The sequence below is a fragment of the Calonectris borealis genome, chromosome 16 (genome assembly GCF_964195595.1).
Source record: "Calonectris borealis chromosome 16, bCalBor7.hap1.2, whole genome shotgun sequence".
NCBI classification, from domain to species: Eukaryota; Metazoa; Chordata; class Aves; order Procellariiformes; family Procellariidae; genus Calonectris; species Calonectris borealis.
Window position 1 is genome coordinate 7,288,671 of NC_134327.1, and position 17,504 is coordinate 7,306,174.

General features: G+C 39.3%; 1 protein-coding gene across 3 annotated transcripts in view; it reads right to left on the bottom strand.

The window, feature by feature from the left end:
- Positions 1-17,128, bottom strand: part of PDXDC1 (pyridoxal dependent decarboxylase domain containing 1) — a 35,058-nt gene extending 17,930 nt beyond the window's left edge. The window contains exons 1-6 of one of the 3 annotated variants that reach the window (XM_075165048.1): positions 16,957-17,128; positions 7,942-8,015; positions 7,352-7,417; positions 6,042-6,125; positions 4,978-5,124; positions 2,509-2,698 (exon numbers count right to left, since the gene is read on the bottom strand). In XM_075165048.1, the coding sequence (XP_075021149.1) occupies positions 2,509-2,698; positions 4,978-5,124; positions 6,042-6,125; positions 7,352-7,417; positions 7,942-8,015; positions 16,957-17,022 (627 nt within the window). In that variant the 5' untranslated portion in view covers positions 17,023-17,128. Of the gene's footprint in view, positions 1-2,508; positions 2,699-4,977; positions 5,125-6,041; positions 6,126-7,351; positions 7,418-7,941; positions 8,016-16,170; positions 16,507-16,736; positions 16,814-16,956 lie in introns of those variants that run through there. The other 2 variants (XM_075165050.1, XM_075165049.1) reach the window with 2 other exon arrangements.
- Between the last annotated feature and the right edge of the window lie 376 nt (positions 17,129-17,504).

Consider the following 17,504-nt stretch of genomic DNA (forward strand, 5'->3'; position numbering starts at 1 on the left):
TTCAACAACTCAGACATACTCATTTCAAGCGTTCACAGAAATATACACAGTGACACAAAAAATAGTAAACATGACAATAAGAAGCTGGAATTACATTATAAAGTAAGTTTCCTGCTAAAACTTATAATCAAATTAATAGCAGAGAAAAGAAAGCACAGGAGAAACTGGATAAAAACAACAGATAAAGTCAACTTTTGGTTAGCACATCAACTGCATTCAGTTTTTCTAAGATACCCATGCCCTGTACAACAGCCTAAACTCAATCCTCTTTTTCTTGGTCACCCTTGCAATTAATACATCCTGTAAGCAAACATGTGCTTTGTGCATGGGCCATGTTCCACTGGAGGTTCACAGTCACTTTATTGCCGAGTAGACAGCAATCTGCCTACTTTGATCATATAGCTCAGTTGATTATTCATGCTGGTAAGTCTGAAGTTCTTCCTTTGCTATGGAAGCAAATCCCAGATAACTTTTGTATCATTAACATGAAAGGGAGCTGGGGAATCAAAGTCTCTCTTACATTTTGATCTTTAACTTGGAAGATCACTAGGCCAGTGAAATCTAGTTCACCATACTCATCACTGAACAGAAGGTTCAGCAAATTAAGAGAATTACAGTTACAGACTAGGTTGTTTTTATCCTTTCATTTAACAGAAATTGGATTAACGTCTGATTACTCAGTTCCAATTGTCTGCTCTACAATATACACTACTTCTCAAAATGCTATCACTTTTTCAGTTCAGTGACCACCTACTATGGACCTTATAAACAAAAGGTAAGGCACCACTGTTACAAGCAGTACCTACTCTGTACTCAGAAGCAAAAGGCTCCCAAAATACTGATTCCTACCAGTATTTCTTGTACCAAGAAGTTTCAGTCAATAACTACACGCAACACTTGGCTTACCAAAGACACCAACTTATTCCAATGAACTTTTACCACCTACTTCCCAAGGCATTTTGGCCGAGACAAGTTCCATCTATGATACCATTTTTATTTCTCTGCAGTCTATATTTTTAATGTTAGTAGTATCTTTGATTACCCTCTCCAAAGACTTGAAAAACAAAGACCCTAAGAACTTGACTCTTCATTTCAGTGCATGTTAAGTTTGAAAAAATATTACTAGTGCACTGAATGTTAGGTATGCCACAGGAAAGTCTGCATATAGCCTCAGTTAGCTTACTTAGGTCTAAAAACATTCATGCAAATAAATACTTGGCAAAACCAACAAGTTTTAAACATAATTAGGAAAAACTGGGTTTCTTTAAAGTGCTGGGTTGTGAGGATGATCTTGCTATTCCAAACAAGACTTTTTGAAATGGGATCAGCACAGCCTACTTCTCACTCAACTGTTTTCCTTTTAAAAAAAAATGATAATTAAAAACAATTTCTCTGGAAAAAATACTTCAACAGGGGCATCATTCAGTACCATATCTGCAATAACTCAGTGTTTGGAAATCCAGTAAGTTTGGGCTTGGGTCTTCTTCATCATGACCAACAGCTTATGTAAAGTGCAATGCAATCTAGAAACAATCACTCATTTAAAAAAGAAAAAGTTAGCATAATTCCTTTCACTGGAAATATTCAGAAAATTTATCTTCCTCCCACTGTATAGTTGCTGCAAAACACAGACTGTAAACGCAGCCTGAAAGTATTTTTTCCAGACAAATGGTTTTAATTTAAACATACGGTCCACTACACCTACTGAGGTTATCCCAGTATGGACTTTGCTTCCTTTGCCTATGTTTTATAATTATGTTGGAAATCACAATTAATAAAGCAATACCAACACACTGTGTAACATTTTTGTATTACTAGGTTGCAGATATTTGGCTGGCATCAAAGTATGGGTTCACCTCAGACTCCCTTCCCCTCCCACCCCATTGTGTTGCTGTTTAGTCACATTGCTATTATTTCTACCATGAGGAAAAACAAGTAAGTTTTCAAAATCACCAAAGTTATGCTTTTCCTAAAATCAACTTTTTTGAGGACAAAGCTCAGTCCTCATTCTTCAAAATCCCCCTTTTCATACTGTGTTTCAGCAGGCAGACACATCATCCTAAGTCTTAGAAACTTATATAATTTTATAAGCTATAAAAATCTACTATGTCCAGAGAAAGGCAAAGAAGAGACGAGGATGAAGGGAATCTGCTCATGAGCAACACTGATCAAGCAAATGTGTGGAAGGAACAGGACAGCTGCAGCTCAGACAGCTCAGCTTGCCTGGGGATACACATATTCAGTCAACATAGTAGCATTGGGAAAAATCTGTAAGAAGCTTCACTTCTAACAGTGGAAGTTCCAGGCAGACACATGGATCTAAAGGAAAACCTTCACTGGCCCCAACCAATTTACAAGACTGCTGCCAGTAGTGTACCAGACCGTACTGCAAGTACCAGTCTCTTGCAGGAAAAGTCTGAATATATTTTTAAAATCTAAATTTCAAGTAGGCAATAAGAAGCCAGATAGGTTCTACTTGCAGCTAAAACCCCAACTGATTCACTTTACCTGATTGCAGAGCACTTGGCCCAAGCCTGTTCTAGCTGCAGAACTAATGTATATGACAGGCTGCTTAGTATATAGCACATTAAATCCTTCTACTGTATAATCTTCATAGCGTGTGTGAATAACAAGTCGACAGATTTTTAGGAGACCTTCACGATCATCTTCATGATAATACGCTGATCCATTTTCATACCTGCAAGAAAAGCCAAGTAAATATGACCCACAAAACCAATACCAGTTTAGTGACTAAAATAACGCTGACCAGCGAAGGAGCTCACGAGAGGACAAAGATGATAGATAAACTAGAGTAGAAGGAAACTTCGATGAGACAGGCTGAGATTAACAATGAGGGAAGCCTAGAATATATTTTCATTTAGACTCGGAGATAAAGTAAGAAAGAAAAAACATCTGGGTTCCTAAGGATTTCCTTTACAGAGCTCAAAACCTTGCTTACTAACAGTGGAGCCGGGGAGGAAACACACGAAAGGCTTCATCTGGGTTTAATATATATGTAAATTCTGGACTGCTAATTTTAAAGAGAATGCAACCTGACATTCTTTCAGTTCAGTTAGTAAAATTGGAATGAGACACATGAAATAAAGTAAATGGGCAGAAACTTGCAAATTTTATTATGAAATCACAAATCAAGATATTTTGTAATACCCAAAATTACTGATGTCATTGGTATTTTAGAGAGTTTGAAAATAAGACCACAATTTAGAACAATCTATTCAGCACACTCCAAGACAGTTTTCCAGATGTTTTAAATATGTGAGTTACATAGATGAAGTATATTTTTCCCCAGGAATATTTTAATGATTTTATGGCTATTTTGCCTTCAATCTGATTTATTAGGCATGTTTCCTTAGGGCTTGTGTCGGTGTGTGTGTCTGCTCCTCCGCCACCTTTTTTAACCCTTCTAAGAATCAACTTCAGATCAGCACATTAACATTTATAGTCAAGAAGCAGGAGCAAAGTAACTAGAGAAGAGATAAGGCAAGTGTTTCACATTGAGGGCAATCCCTCAGCTGTCTTAACTATAGAAAAGGAAACAGCAACAGTGGAAGTAGTAGGTATGTCCATTTATTAAGCAACTTGCAAGCTAGATTCTTCTTTTAGCATTTTTGCACAACACATAAATCAGTGGTCTTGCACAACTTAAGAGTGGCATTTATCAACAAATTTACATAAAGGCCCTGAAACATCTCAGCTTATCACAGACTATCTAATGCACAAATACTGCTGAGTATTCCAGAGTTAAACTCCGGAATGACCCACATGCAAACATTTACTTCACCTTTACACAACAGTTCTGTGATCTAACATGGGCAAAGGGAAATTCCTCTAGTGTTGCTCATAGCCACAGAAAATGTCAAGAGGTATGAAGTAGTTCACAGCACGGTATTTGTTCAGTGCTGTTGCCTATAGGTCACAAAACTTTGGGGACCACAGTCCAATAGATACTCACCATTAATCACAAAATCACAATGTTATTGAATATTTGATTCAAAACAGATATATTTCTGTTAGCCATGTCATTTAGAAACATCACTGACACAGTGTCTATATACACATACATTTGTCAAAATAGCTGGATTACCTGCAACTTCTCAAATTTCATCATTGCACAATATTTCAACATGTTTAAGTCAAAGACAGATAATCATTGAATTTATAAAATAATTCTGATAGAGATGAGCCCATAAATGTAAGAAAAATCCTTTGTAATTCTAACAACTAAATTTGGGTTAACTTCAGTTATATTTTTACCGTTTCACCTTGCACTGTGCTTAAAAAAAAAAAAAAAATCTTCTCCTCAGTAGCACTGGCAAGATTTTCTGAAAGACAGTATCATGAGAAGGAGAAACTGTTTGGTTTAGTTTTTTTTTTTTTGCTTCAGGAAGAAAAAAGTGAATCCCTCCCCCCCCCGACTCCAACACCTCCATAAAACTGATTTCCACTCTTCTCTCATGGAACAGTTTAAGATATCTATGCTACATGATGACACAGGCATTTATGAAAGATTTCAAAGTACTGTGTCACCTACCATACCTAGAAAAATAAACTAGATCCAGGAAGAGCAAAGGAGAAGTTAACTGAGAACATCTTTTAAAAATACGAAGTACCCCAAACCTCAGCAATATAGCATATGCCTCAAAAAACAAGAATTTAGTTAAATGTTTGACCAACTATATGTCTGCAACTGTACTTTGGCCCTTAGCTCCACCATACACCGCTTATGAAAGGATTTTTATGGCAACCATGTTACTAATAATAAATTCCTGCCATTCAACAAGAAGTCTCTTTTCTTTTTTTTTTTTTTAAGCGATGTGATGTGTTTCAGACCTTTCAAAGAATATTTGTAGGTTTGTGGCACAGTGGTTTCTTTTGTTGACATCCTCGGTCCAGTCACACATATTTTTAAACAATTATCACTACCTAGTCATACATAAGTTATTCACAGTGACTCACCTGAAAAGCCTGCAGAGCCAGAGAGTAGTATCAGAAAGTATTCTTGTTGTAAGTTTTCTCAGTCTTTCCCTGTCCAGCACTGATATATAAGCAGCCAAACTATGTCCCAGTAGAGCCATGTGACCCTGTTCACCAACATTCTGAAGCCTGCAAGCCAGAACAGAGTAACTGCCAACTAAATACAAGTCATTAACATTACAGTAATTTTAGGTTTGCATACATTTATTGTAGAGTGGCAGAATTTGTTGACATACAATGTTAAATATTTAGCAGAGAGAAGAAGGTGACCACAGTCCCCTTCCTGCCATTGTGTATCAACATACTAAAATGCCAGTGTAGACAAAAGCACTTATTCTTCACTTGGCCTAGCTGCTTACGATAACACCTCAGCTTCTTTTTTAGCCAATCAGCTAGCATGAGTTGGAACTAAGCACCTTATCTGCATTGGGACTTTAAAGTGCATTAAACACATACCTTTCCTCACACAGAGAAAACTCTGGAGACGTATTAATAATATCTTTAGAGGCAGAGCTTTAATTAGTTTGTTGGGGTTTTTTTGGTTTGTTGTTTTTTTGGTTTGGTTTGGTTTTTTTTAATTCCCAAACTATTTTTCAAATGTTAATTTTCAATAATCTCTGCAGATTAGTTAGTATTATTTCCATTTTACAGAAAAATGGAAACCAATTTTATTTCCTTTTTTTTCTTTTTTTCTTTAAAATCTACAAGGTGAGATGGTAAAAAAGATTAATTGGTATTCAAAGTTTTGTAACACTTTCAGACTTAAAACAACTTTCAGAAAATAGAAAACTAAATGAGCTCTCACATCAGAAACAATTCTCTTGTATAACTCAATTTAGTAATTAGTAATGAAAGCTTTATAATTTTAAGAAAGCCAAGCCTAATGCATTATTCTGGTTCACTATATAATGTAAGTTGCCTTTAAAAAGTTGCATGGTTGCACAATATCTCTACACTTTAAAATACTTAAATGTATAAGTTCTATAATGATCAGAATATAACAAAATCGGGTATCTTTCACGTAAAATAATTCATATTAGCTTTACCGGTAGGCCTGTGAAGTCTCCTCTTCTTCCTCTCCATGCATTAGGTTCTGAACTAACTGAAGGATGCTCACCATATCCTGGCCACTGGTGTACCAGGGAGGGGAAAACAAAAACCATATTAAAAAAAAACAGTTAAGTACCAGCATCTAACAAAGATGCCATTTGGGACACCGCACAGTAAGACAAGAAGACAAAACTGCACTTTTACAGAATGCTGAGTATGGCAACAAGAACGGTTCTTTGCTCTCAGAAAATGAAGACGAGGTCATGAAGACAAGGTTGCCGAATTAATTAATTCAAAACCCTACTTAATTATAGTAGGACACTTCAATAACTATGAAGTCAGACTCACAGGAAAACAAATCTACTGAAATCTGAAAATTTGGACTGAAGAGTTTGACTTGACAACATTTAATTGCTTACTGCTACACAGCAAAGTAAGGTAATAACTAAGGATCCAAATTTCTCTTCACATTTTCCAGCTCACAAACTCAGCACATCTTTTAAACAATTACCTACAAATATTAGTTTCTGGCAAACCAAAGGTACATTAGACTTCTGACACGATGCACTCTAACATGGTAAAACTGGAAAAGACCCACAACACTTCAATTTGTCTAATTCCAACTAAAATTTACAGTAGTATAAGAACTTACACTTTGACAGTTGAAATTGCTTTTTCTTCTTAGAAAAGCTAATTCTTAGAAAAGTGTCTCCACTCAAAACCAAGTTTACTTAATGTACACAAAAGACTTAAACAGATTTTGCAATATTTTCTGATGGCTAGCTTGGGCTCCTGCAGGATCCTCTTCCAAAGAGGTTACAACCAATTTAAATCTTAGTTTTCAGGTACAATGATCTTACCTGCCTTATGCACAAGGGCTCCATATAATTTTTTTAAGACAGCTGTGCTGAAAAGGTGGCGCTTTTTTGTTTTGTTTTTATTTTGTGGGGTTTTATTAAGGTTTTCTACCTTATCAGTCTCAGTTATTACTTTTTTTTTTTCCTGGGTGATTTAATGAATCTTTATTCTATAGCACAAGTTTATCTATATTTACTTTAAGTCTCAATCACAGCTGTATGCACCAATACTTCATTAGATTCCAACAGTTCAAAACTTCAGTCACCAAGGACAAGTAATCTTTTTTTTCCCCCCTCTATGTGAGTATGGAAATAGTTGATATAATGCCTGGCCTGGTAAATGTTCATGTTTGCATTAATACAGAAGTTGCTTGAAAAACAAACATGTTATATGTATTTTACAGATTCTGAATAGTGAAGAGCTATATCTAAAAATTGTTGTTGCCTACCTGCCTTGGAGTGGCCCAGGAATATCCTTCCGCGCATACTTCTTTTCATTTTCCTCCTCCACTTTTCTAAGTTAAAGACACAAGAATAAACTATTTGTGTTTTATAACATCAAATGCGTAGTTGACTTTGACATACTGACATGTTTGCAATCTATTTCACTGACAACAGTTTCATAAATAAATCAGATGAGACACAAAAGTTTAGCTCAGAGTGAATTAAAGAGTTCCTAAGTTTCGTTTTTTTAGTTCTTTAACAGAAAACGTCAAACTTACAGAAGACTCTCATATATATAGGAATTAAAAATTACTTGCACAGCAATAGGAAAAAAAAATCCAACATCTCTGAAAAAAACAGACTTGCTGGACTTGCTCTGAATATTACAGATCATGCATAAAAATATATATTTATTTTTAAAATCCTATCATTTGAGAAAGAACGGTGATTTGTATAGGTGTAAGCTTCAGAATGACAATATGACCTTCCTATACTAGAAAAATGAGTTCTTTCCTGCTTAATGACAGTGACATTAATAATCTTCCCCTTAGCACAAACAGCTATTGCTTTTGTAGTTGTTATCTTTTGCACATACCTTTGATTGTCTTCTAGCATCTTCATTGCTTCATTCAGATTCTTTCCCATTTCTGCTAGAGTAGGGTCGACCATCTTTCAGGGAAAAAAATAACAACTTTTAAGATCAAAAAACATTTATCTTACTACTGTACCCACAACATTCTCAATACAATTTCATGCATCAGGCAGATTCTTTTAATTAGTCTGTGTACACTCATTTTAAAATAACAATATGTTATATATCCTGAACTCAAAATATAAAAAACGAGAGCATATTACTAATCTAAAATAACCCAAAAGAAAACTCAATTGTGATCTGGATTTTATTATTGATAGATCCAATTTTTTTCTCCACAAGGAGAACTTTTTCCAAAATCCTCTTTAATTTCTAGATACCTCTTTTGGAGTTTGATGAATAATGAAAGAAAGCGCATCAGAAGGCAAGAAGGATTTGAGAAATGCAAGGTGTTCAAGTAAGTACTCATTATAATGCTTTAGCTAAAAAAATTAAGTATGTGCCACTTTAGCCCAACTTGAATGATTTTTTTCTTTTTCATAACCATTCTACACCAGCAATAAAACTTCAACTATTCCCTTAAATGTAAAAATTCACATGCGATCTTATCCAAAATTAAAAAAAAACCAACCCAAAACAAAATCACCAAAAACCTGCTAAGGGACACCCTAATCTTTCTACAGAGTATGGAAAACAGATTGATACCCTAAATACAATCACAAGTCTTTCAGTGGCAAATCTCATTTATAAATTATCCTTTTACTTCACCTGAGAACTCATGTTTCTGCACCAAAAAAAAACCATTACCATATTACAGTCGGCTCTCATGATGTACACTCTCATTAAAAAAAAAAAACAAACCCAACAAAAACAAACTAGTCCCTCTGCCCTACTAGTAAGAGGGTGGAGGGGAGGGGGGAGAACACAACAACAACAACCAAACAAAAAAAAACAAAACAAAACAAAAAAAAACAAACAAAAAAACCCAAAACCAACCAAAACCCAAAAACCAACCCACCACCAAATGAAAGAGCAATCAGTGGATACGTACAACACTATTCTTACAAGAAAGTTACCTTCTAGAAAAGAAGTTGTTGGGAAAGCTAAACACTGAAAAATTTGACCAAGGCAGGTTTTAGGTCATCGAGCATTTTGATGCAAATTCAGGGGGAAATTTGCAAAAATTGACAGTTCATTAACTTTTTTTAGACTGCCAGTTCAACTAAGAGGTATCCAAACGTGTTCAAGTAGTAATTCATAAGAGAGATTAAAAAAAGACAACGTATCTTACCTAGGAAACACAAGAAGATATAATTTAAGACTGCTCTAGCAAAGGCAGAAATAAAACGGCAGTTTTCCCTGCCATTTCCCTATTCAGGTTTCTCTGTCAAACTTTTACAACAGTAGTTTTCAAAACAGATGAGAAAACACCTAATCCAAATATCTTGTAAATCTATTTTTTCCTATTTCTGGTACCTTTAAACCAATTTTTCATCTTAACTTACTGGAGAGATGCCCTTTAACTAGACAAAAGGGTAAAACTGACCTGCAGCAGGCAGCTTAAGAAAGACTGACATGCAGAAAAGGCTTATCCTCCAGCAGTTGCAGCCCTCTAGCTACACAAAACAGCTCAAAAATCCTGAATTCACTGCTGAAACCAGGTAAAAACAGATACTTGTTAAAGAGCCTGTCAGGATTGAAAAGCTATAAAAATCATTTAACGTATTTCCCCTTGTCCTGGTTTCTGCTGGGATAGAGTCAATTTTCTTCCCAGTAGCTGGGATAGTGCTGTGTTTTGGATTTAGTATGAGAACAATGTCGATAACACACTGATGTTTTAGTTGTTGCTAAGTAGTGCTTACGCTAGTCAAGGACTTTTCAGCTTCCCATGCTCTGCCAGGTGCACAAGAAGCTGGGAGGGGGCACAGCCAGGACAGCTGACCCCAACTGGCCAAAGCGGTATTCCATACCATATGACGCCATGCTCAGTATATCAGCTGGGGGGAGTTGGCCAGGAGGCAGCGATCGCTGCTCGGGCACTGGCTGGGCATCGGTTGGCTGGTGCTGAGCGGTTGCGTCACTTGTTTTTCCTGGGTTTTGTTCCTCTCTCTCTCTTGTTGTTTTCCTCTTCATTACAATTTATTGTTATTGTTATTATTATTATTATTTTATTTCAAGTATTAAACTGTTCTTATCTCAGTCCATGAGGTTTTTTTACTTCTGCCCTTCCGATTCTCTCCCCGATCCCACCAGGGGCGGAGAGGGTGAGTGAGCAGCTGTGTGGTGCTTAGTTGCTGACTGGGGTTAAACCACGACACCCCTGAACCAGTGACACATTCAAAGATGAGTAAGTAGTATTTTTCGAAGAACTGCTTTTGCTTTGAAGAAGTCTCTTTTATGAACTTCAACTCAAGAAGCCTGGCAGGAGCTTGTGACACCGACACAAGAGATCTGGCCAGGAATATTTATCCATTTAAGGATTATATGCCATCTAGAAGCTTCCAGAGAATATGAAAGGTATCATTGGCAGAGTCTGATTTACCTATAGTGGTTTGATATTAAACTGTATTTGAAAAAGAAATATACCCCATTATGAAGGTAGACTGTAACACCACTGATAAGACCCATCACATTAGACAGCAAAAAACCCTAAGATACTCAGATGACCCTGTTACAGTCTCTTCTCCCTTCCTCTGCTTCCCAAATGTATTGTAAGCCTAGCCTCCATAAATTCAACATCAAACCTTTTTCAAAAGATCAGCCCACATACCAAAGCCCTTTAGACTGCTGCTAAGGTTGGGGGGATGCTAGGGAGAGGCGTGGGGGTTGTTTTTTTTTTTAAAAAAAAAAAAAAAAGGAAAACAAGTTTAATATTTAAACTTACACTATCCATGCTGCAGGAATAAAACAGCTTGTCTGATACAGTATTTGAGAAACAGTAATCCTAAAGGCCTGCACATGCTTTCCATCACTGCTGATGGAAATGAGTGCAACTCACACACGTGCAACACAGGCAAATACATTTGCTCATGCAGATGCAGACACAAAAGCAAATTTAATCACAGAAGGGAGTGGGATTAATTTACATGAGGATTTTACACTATTTTCATCTGGAGGACTGATCAAGAAAATAAAAAAATTAAGTTGAGAGTTACCGTATGTTCAAAGACTATTTTTACCAAAATATTTAGAGATTTAACTCATATTATAGCAAGTTGTAGGTGTCTGAAAGAATCAGTAGCCAGGCATGGTCACACTGGATCAAACCAGGATTGATAGCTCTCTGTATTCTGTTGCTTCAGAAGTGTCCAGTAAAAAATATTTGCGGGAAGAACAAAAGAATAGAATTCAATAATATTTTCCCACAAGAACTCCCAGCATTTAGCAATAAATGGGTCTTTACACTTCTGGCTTCTACAACATCCACTGGCTATGAGGTCCACAACTTAATTAAGTACTGCATGAAAAAGCAGTACAAATACAAAAAGTTCAAGACCTCATCACAGAGATAAAAAAGAATATACACACCACAAGTATTTGATACTCAGAATACAATATATATATAGCTAGAAGAAAAATCTAAATATGATCATTGGCAACACTTCCATACATTTTCAGTGGCTTCCAGAGTTACACACATCAAAGAAACTCTGAAAAGAAACTTTACTTAAGAAATCAGTTTTGCTCCCGAGAGTCTTTAAAGGAGTAATTGACTAGACATAATTTACTGATTGTGACTATTTCGCATATTTTAATTCAGGTTGCCATAAAACATGATCAATGGCTGGAAGGTAGTTATTTGCTTGAACCTTCCTCAGCATCACATGCAAATATTCAAACAGATCTGTTGTAGATCAGGACACAAGATGTAGTGGCATTACAAAAAGGGCTCTGAGCTGTTTTTGTTTATCATCAACACAAAATCCACCTGCTGGAATTACATCAGATGTTAAAACCTGCATACGCTTACCTTGTGACTCATCCTGTCTCACTTATTAGTAATTACACATGCATGAAACCTTTCTGCCAATAAGCTGGCAGAATAAATACATAAAATACAGTTTAAGAAGTTATAAGAAGTTACGCTAAGCTCCATAAAACGTTATGAAATCAAGCAAGTCTTTGAATTCTGATATGGGTTTAATTGGAAAATTAATCCTTTCTGTTTTTTTTCCAATCGCTAAGTGGACATGCAGCAATTTATTTTCTCCTTTGAATTATGGGAAGCAAAAAAAAGAATTTTTACTGCTGCATACTGAATTTTATATATGCTTCCTCCTCTGCTCACGTTAGTAAGGGCATGGAGGTGTGAAGCAGAAGACTATCTACTTATTTTAAACAGCAAGAAAAATAGGTGTGGCAAACTTGCAACAATGAACCACTCGGTTTAGAAAGGTTTCTGAACACACTTTAATAACGAGCCATAACAAAGTAGTACGTTGCTTTAGTTTAGTCTGTAAATGAGATCAAGTGCGTACAAAATCCAATCAGTAATAACCAGGATAGTTTTTTCATGTTCTTGAACTGTTTTTAGAAAGGCTGGTGGACAAGTTCTTGAATACCTCCTGAACCACAGGACAACACACTTTTTGAGGGGGTTAAAACAGCTGCATTAAATATTATATTAGCATTAGTTTCTGCACTCAGTCCTTCCCTTGGTATCACAGGATCTGACTCTGATCAGTTAGGTGATCCTTTGACCAGATGGGTTACAAGACATGCAATGTCCTTTCAAGCTCTAAGGCACCAGTCACGGCTTCTTCCTTCAAGGTGTCCATTCAGCAACCTGACACCTCCTGCCTCCTTAAACCCTTCAAAGACCCTGACTTTCGCTACCATACTTTGATTTTTATCATTTGTTGCCTTCAAAATGTATTAATCCAATTCACTAAGGTTATCTTGCAATAGGTTTGATTTGTGGTTACTTCCCTATTTTGTAACTAATCTGTTACTATTTTTTAAGCACTTTGAACTGTAAACTTTTTCTGGTTTTATAGGCAGTATGTCACACCTTGGGGTCACTTGGCAACTGGGGAAGGATAAAGGGCCATTCTCCAGTTGTGATAAGACTGAAGATTAATTACAGATTCAAAAAGGAGAATGTTGCTTCATATACCAATGTTTTACAATCTTGATTTTGCATTTCCGTAGGCTGTACTCCTAATGTAAGAAAGGGATGACTTTTAAACAGTGTACATAAACTACTGTGCATGCAAAGAAACTCCCAGGTGTAGCTCATTAAGTATTTAATGAGAAGTATGGCTCATTTTCCCACTATATTATTATATTTGCCTAGAAGAAAGTTTTACCATCAAAAACTAAAAAACTATTTTCAACAGTAAATTAATGTCAAACAATATCAGTATTCTTCAGCCAAAAGAATACCGTGTTTATTCTCCAGGCTACGAAAAGTTTTAGATAACAAATAAAAAAGCAGCCATTTTATGACTGTTAGGCTTGAATGAAAATGGCACTGTATCACCACAAGGCTTCTGCTTATAGGTATTTGCTCTTTTAATCTTTATCACTTCCCTGACATGCAGCAGGATTTGCATGCAGGTCTGCTGTCACGAGTTTTCCATGAGTTACCAAGATGTTGTGGTAATTAACACAGTAACAAAAGATAAAAGTCACAAGCTGAGCAAGAAATCAAAACATTTTTTTTCATGTTTAGGGAAAACACTGCTGTAGAGACAGCAAGAAGTTACAAGGGAAGAATTTGCCCTATTTTACCATTGACAAAGTCACCTAACTTGAAACTTAAAACATTAAAATCCTTCAGAAGATTGGTCACTTCTATCAAAAGAGGGGGGGGAGGGCGTGGAAATCATAGATCTGTTAGCCAAACTTCTGAAATTTAACATAAGCTTCCAGAAGAACTTAAATTTGACATTCACCCCAAAAAAGCTTTCTGGATTTCAGATAAAATTAATTCTAATGATACCACTTGTGACACACAATATTCATACACAAAAAAAAGCCAAAACATCTGTCTGATAAAATAAAGATAATTTGCAAAATCAAACTATGAGATTGTTGGTGTGCACACCTGTGTGTCAGATTCTACAACCGTTTTCCTCACAATACTATCATGCAATGTTTTCAATTCTCGAGAGGTTACTCATCTGCTATAAAAAAAAATCTTTTTCCATTTGCAAGAACTTAATGACTGTAGTCATTCAATGTCACCACGCATTACAGCTAACTAGGTGATTCTACCAAAATGCCTTCTTCATTATGAAAAATATAAAAATAAAATTTTAATACAAGTTAAAAAGTACTTATCCCTGACATGCCAGTAAGCTACATGTATAAACACATCAGGAGGAGAGAATCCACGGTTCAAATAAAAGACAGTCTCAGATGTATTATGATAATGCTTAAATAAGCACAAAATAAGTGGAGACACATTCTCTATGGATAAACATATCCCAACTTGGATGAATTTCAAATTTATTTAGGGAGAAGACTTCTTATATATCATGCTCAAGACTAGATAAAAGTGCAGATTGTACTGATTTACAACAATCTTAACCAAAGACTATTTCAGGACGGCACTAACTGCTACGTGGCTAGAAGACAATAATTGTATTGTGATATGTTATTACACAGAGGAGTACAGGTTTTATCATACATGGGGAAAAAAGCCACGACAAACAAGGGAGGAAGTAAAACAAACGATAACTCTTTATACACTTCTATCTATTTGCATATATTGAAAAATAAGACATGCAAGTTTTCGTAGGGCCCTCACCATTATAGACTATTCCTTACATCAAGAATACAAACAACCAAAACATGGACTTTCATTCTGTTAAGAAATTTAGGTATTTAATTCTTACACAGTGTTTTTAGTGCTTCTCATGATGACCTAGTCAAACAAAGTCTATAAGGACTTTGTCAGTACTATAGAACAATCACTTGCCCTATACTAATGTGCCTTCTTTAAATAACTGCATATTGTACCATTATTCTGCTTGAGTCCAGTTGATAAAGACCATATTCCAAACTAGTATATTCAATTACATTTTACTCAAGTAATTAAAACTTCTCAGAACAAGCAGCAGTCACTGTAACTTCTGTCAGCACTAGTAAAGAACTTAAGCTTTTAAAGGCTACCAAATACTCCTTAACACTATTCTTCATGTGGATTGGAACATGTCAAACCATTTTGCTACCAACTCATTAACCACATCAGAAAAATACCTCCTTACTATCCATTTTACTAGACACATCCCATTCAAACTTCTCTAGCCAATTCCAAAGATTAAATAAAACTGGACGTGCTGCATATAGTAAATGATGCGAAGGGGAAGGATGCATTAACATCTCTTAAGCACATAAATTATTTCAAATGTGTACTGTCCTCGAACATATACAGTAATGGTGATAAGCTATGTGTGAGCAGCCATTCCATCCTCACTTCCAGGACAGGTCTTCTGAAGCACAGCAGGTGCCATGGAAGCCAGCAGAAGTGTGGCAGGTCCCAGGTTACTTTACCAGATTCTGACTGACTCACAGTGACAAAGGCAAAATAAGTTTTGTCAGTCACTTACAGTATTACAGAATCAATATTTGCTTTGTACAGTACATTGGACAGAAGAGAGCAAACACAGGGCTGCAAACACCTCCAGTATAAAATGCAAAAAAAAGGTCAAATAACATTTTCTCTACTACCCTGCTGAAGGCTAACATTCCCAGGAAATAAGCTCCACCTTCTTTTTAAGAAAACAAACAAAAAAAAAACCGTTGCTAAAGCATATCCTGATAGTTATTCAGACTTTTTATAGATCCGCGACACAGAAATAGACGGCGTTCGCACAGGCGATGAACGCCAAGCGCCGTGGCTGGGGAGCGGGAGGCGGGCACGCCCGTGGGCTTCACTGGTGACTCAAGGCTTCGTGAGATAAAGTTGACTCAGGCCCGGGTGGCACAGCCCCCCTCGGCGGGGGCGGGCTGGGAGCCCCGGCGGAGCAGCGACGCCCCCGCAGCCGAGGCGCTGGGGAAACCGAGCCCCGGCCCGCCGCTCACCCCGGTCCCCTCCCCGCGGCCCCACCGCCCCGTCAGCGTCGCGACCGCCAGGGCCCGCTCAACCCTCAGGGCCGCCGCCGCCGCCGCCGCCGCCGCCGCCGCCGCCCTTCAGGGCCCGTCGCGCCTCTGCACCCCTCCGCCCGCAGGTGCTCCGGACCGCCGCCTCCCCCGCCAGCCTGGCACCGGTACGCCCATGCAGACCTTCTCCAGAGAGGCGTCCATAGCCGGCGGGGTCCCCGGTGCGCGCCGCCTCCCCGCCGGGCACTTCCGCCTCAGCCCCGGCCGGCTCCACGCTGGCAGCGCTGACGAGGCCGCGGCGGGAGGGGCGGGGAACGCGCTCACCTAGGGAACGGCGGCAGGCCCGCCCCGCGCCCGCAGCCGGCCGCCCGCGCGCGGCCGAGACCACCGCGGCAGACGGGCGGGGAGGATCCGGGGTAGCGACACTGCGCAAGGCGCGCCAGGGCCGCGCGCCGTGACAGCACGGGCTGGGGAGAGCGCAGCCCGCTTCCTTTCCTCCGCACACCGCCCGCTGCCGCTTCCCGCCCCCCCCCGCTCCAGCTGGTGGAACAGTCCCGGAGAACGACCCGGGAGGCGACAGGTACTGGCGCATGCGCAGCGAGCGCGGCCCGGGCGGCGACCGGCTGCCGCCGAGGAGCGGAGCAGGGAGGCGAGAGCTGCGCGGAGGCGCCGCCGCCCTATCGCGGGTTCGAATCCCCGCGCCCACGCGGCTCCCGGAGTCATGCAAACCTTCACAAACCTTCACAAACCTCCCGGCTGTCATCCCGTGTCGTCGGCTCGGCCTACAGGGGCTTGTTACGGTGGCACCAAAACCCTTCCTCCACGTACGGGTCCCGCAGGGGGACGCCGCACAGCCCCGAAGAACGGGGGGCTGTGCAGCCCGGCCCCGCCGGGCCGAGCGCGGCCTCCCGTGGCGGAGAGCACGGGGACGTGCCCCGGGGACGGCGAGGGCGGGAACGCAGCACGCACCTGCCGGCCGGCTCCCGGCGGGCAGGCAGTCCCCGGACAGCCAAGCCCTGTTTGCCAGAGCTTCATTTCTGTTCTTCCAAGCTCGAGTTATTTATCGGTGCGTGATGCTCTTCCTGTTAGCGCCATTTATATTATTTAATAGCACAGCGTGCAGGTACCATTGATGCTCTGTTTTTCCCACGGCCGTGTCTATGTATTCGGCTGACAAGCTGGTGAGGACAGCTCGCGGGCCCTGACACGGTGTGTCTCCCAAGCACCGGGCAGCTCGCTCTACTTTGTTATTAAAATGTATTTCATTCTACAAGCCATCCATGCCTGTTTATAGTCATTCCTGGAAGATTTCATGATAGTTTCAAACGCATTTATCCCAGCTACTCCTAGGACACAGAGTGAACTACCACCTCCTGCCTGGAGATGGTTCCCGAAGTCAAGCCTGAGCCCACTGCCAGGGCCAAGGGGAAAATCCCGGCGCTCCCGCATGCGCTCGTTGTCTTCTGTGGCCAAGGGCTGCCTTGCAGGACACAAGCCTCCCTTGCTGTAAGCTCACT